The sequence below is a fragment of the Microcaecilia unicolor genome, chromosome 1 (assembly GCF_901765095.1).
Source record: "Microcaecilia unicolor chromosome 1, aMicUni1.1, whole genome shotgun sequence".
NCBI classification, from domain to species: domain Eukaryota; kingdom Metazoa; phylum Chordata; class Amphibia; order Gymnophiona; family Siphonopidae; genus Microcaecilia; species Microcaecilia unicolor.
The window spans coordinates 642,641,070-642,644,432 of record NC_044031.1 but is presented as its reverse complement, the minus strand read 5'-3'; the positions used below and the strand labels follow the sequence as shown (position 1 = coordinate 642,644,432).

Genomic DNA, 3,363 nt, shown 5'->3' with positions numbered 1-3,363 from the left:
ATCACCTTATGCCTGGAACAGACTCCCCGAGCCCATACGCCATGCGCCCTCCCTGCCCATCTTTAAGTCCTTACTCAAAACCCATCTCTTCTCCCTTGCTTTTGGCGCCTAACCACCTTCCCCATTCATGATACACTGACTACACTGACTACATAGTTTGTTACCTTTATATTGTAAGCTCTCTTGAGCAGGGACTGTCCTTTCCCATGTTTTAACTTGTACAGCGCTGTGTAACCCTAGTAGCGCTATAGAAATGCTAAGTAGTAGTAGTAGTAAAACGTATGTCCCACTTAAACCTAAGCAGTTCACAATAGATATACAAAATAACCACCATAATCTCTCATTAACTCTGTGTTAAAGACTGGATTGCCATCAATTTTATACTGGACGGCTCTATGCATCTTTGTATTGTTGAGTTGTGAATTATTTAAAGCTGCTAACAAGTTGTGATGCATCATCTATTATAAAGATACTTAGGTTTGTTTGCTAGTTATATGTCTTATTATATATTTAACAATGACCTGGAAATGAACTATGACCCTTATGACCCCCAATGTGTCTATCACACTGATCATTACTCTGCCATAACCTTACTTTGTATTTGTACTATGTAAGCCACATTGAGTCTGCAAATAGGTGGGAAAATGTGGGGTACAAATGTAACAAATAAATAAAATAAATTACAATTAATCTATTGCTAAGATCAAGGTTATTGACTTTGTGTGAAGAATCCATAACTCATGCTATAGAAGTTAAAATCTCCCTTATCCTCTTCATTGGGGTGGGTGGAAGCTAGGAAGGAGGGAAAACACATAGGAATGTGTGAAGAATCTATAAGCTGTTATGTCTAGTAAATGACATGGATTTAACAGTTCAACCTATAATTTCTTTCTCAATGCAGTCTTAAAGTCATAAATTTCCCAAAAAGCAGTGTTCACAGTTTATATTCACCCCAAAATGAGACAGTTTGAGCCCCCAGTCCAGAGATTTAGTTGCTCCTTTGTACATTAGAACCCACTATCTATCTCATTAATCTATCATCTGTCCAGAAGCACCTAGCTGCCTACATCTGGTTCCCCTCTTCTGCCCTGCAACACCTAGCATCCTGTCTCCTATTAACCCTACCTAACAACACTCAAACCCTTCCTGATTCTCCCCCTCTACCTAACATTATCCCACATCCTCTGTCTTATTTCTTTCTCTGTTCTGAAGCATCCAGCGCTCAGTCTCCTCTTTTTAGTTCACTCTCTTTGCCTAGTAGAACCCAGATCTTTTCTGGTTCTCTTCACCTCACCAGCATCACCCAGACCCCCACTCCTTTTCAGCTTCCAGTAGTCTCCTACTCCCTCTCTCATCTGCTTGACCATCCCACATCCCCAAGTCTTTGTGGCATCTCTTCAGTTCTGACTGATTCCATATCCACCACAATCTCATTTTCTTGACTAATAATCCTGGACAGTAGGCAAAAGTTTTTCTAACCATAGTGGAAACAACAAGGGATAAAATCCAGCATTGGAACAATGAGTTGCTGAGTCCTTAGAGACACCTTATAGTGGCCTCACCCATTCTACTATCTGACCTTCTTGTTACCATGGAAACCCATATAAATGGTTATGACAGAGGGACCACTACAGGACATTTGAATATAAGGCAGCTCATAGACCCTGCTTTGGATTTTCAACTGTGCCAATCTATAAGATCAATAATTTTGAAGGTACCCTATTGGGCATGATGTCCATTGCAGGTTCTATTTGTCACTCCCCTAATCTGATACTCAAAGGTTACTATTGGATTGCAAATGGGATAGAGAAGAAATCACAACAGGATTTGTTCTTAAACTTTCATAATTTACCATTGGGGTTGATAATGGAAAGGATTTATGTAATTAACTTAAGAGTTATCCACATTACTCTTTTTTATTTTAAAATATGGAGGCTGGATGAAAAGGTTTAGTTAAAGGAGTTTATAATACTCTTAAAGGCTATTCAGTTCTTCATGTATTTTCATGTATATTGATTTGTTTTCTGCTTTTCTATTTCTCTTGCCCTAGCAGCACATATCCAACTCTTTACCCAAGGGAAAATGGGAGGCAAAAACCAGACCTTTTTGACTGAGTTCATCCTGTTAGGATTTTCAGACCTTTCCAAGCTGCAAAGTTTACTGTTCATTGTATTTTTGCTTATATATATTCTCACTGTACTGGGAAACATCAGTATCATCACGATAATAAGAATTGATCCTCATCTTCACACACCCATGTACTATTTTCTCACTAACTTATCATTTGTAGATATCTGTTACTCCTCAGCAATCACCCCAAAAGCACTGATCAGCTTCCTAGAGGAGAAAAATAATATCTCTCTGCTGGACTGTGCTATACAGATGTTCAGTTTTGTTACCTTGGCAACTTCAGAGTGTTTCTTGCTGGTGGTGATGGCATATGATCGTTATGTGGCAATATGTAATCCATTACTTTATACTGTTGTAATGACTAGAAGAGTTTGTATCAAGCTAGTAACAAGTGTATACCTGCTTAGCATAGTACATTCACTGATTCAAACTGGTAATGTTTTTTCTATGACTTTCTGTGGATCAAATGAGATCAATCATTTCTATTGTGATATCCATCCAGTTTTAAAGCTCTCCTGTTCTGATACCTATTTTAATGAAATGGTCTTATCTACTCTTGCTGGCATTGCTGTTATTATAATCATTACATCAATAGTTCTTTCCTACTTTTTTATTATTTCTAGTATCCTGAAAATTCGCTCATCAGAGGGCAGACGCAAAGCTTTCTCTACTTGTGCATCTCACTTCATCACAGTGATTTTATTTTTTGGGACTCTAATCTTCATATATGTAATCCCAAGTTCCCATTTTTCTCTGTACATAAATCGTGTGGTTTCTGTAATTTACACAATGGTAATCCCTATGGTAAATCCCATGATCTACAGCCTCAGGAACTATGATGTGAAACAAGCACTAAGAAACGTCTTGGAGAAAAAATGGTTTTATTAAGTAATGTACACTGTTTAGAAAAAACTATATCAATAGAAATCAAACAAAATAAAACATGGAAAAGAAAATAAGATGATACCTTTTTTATTGGACATAACTTAATACATTTCTTGATTAGCTTTCGAAGGTCGCCCTTCTTGCTCAGATCGGAAATAAGCAAATGAGGTAGCAGATAGTATATATGAGAGAAGAATGGCAACCTTCGAAAGCTAATCAAGAAATGTATTAAGTTATGTCCAATAAAAAAAGGTATCATCTTATTTTCTTTTCCATGTTTTATTTTGTTTGATTTCTATTGATAACCTTTAAGAGTGGACTAACATGGCTACCACACCTCTCTACTTA

General features: G+C 37.2%; 1 protein-coding gene across 1 annotated transcript; it reads left to right on the top strand.

The window, feature by feature from the left end:
- The first annotated feature begins 2,082 nt into the window (after positions 1–2,082).
- LOC115460530 (olfactory receptor 5I1-like) lies at positions 2,083–3,018 on the top strand. Its single transcript, XM_030190297.1, has one exon. The coding sequence runs from the start codon at positions 2,083–2,085 to the stop codon at positions 3,016–3,018; it is 936 nt and encodes a 311-aa protein (XP_030046157.1).
- Positions 3,019–3,363: the final 345 nt, after the last annotated feature.

What these genes read in the sequence shown, in the direction of transcription:
- LOC115460530 (XM_030190297.1), top strand. Translation starts at nt 2,083, where the DNA reads ATGGGAGGCAAAAACCAGACCTTTTTGACTGAGTTCATCCTGTTAGGA.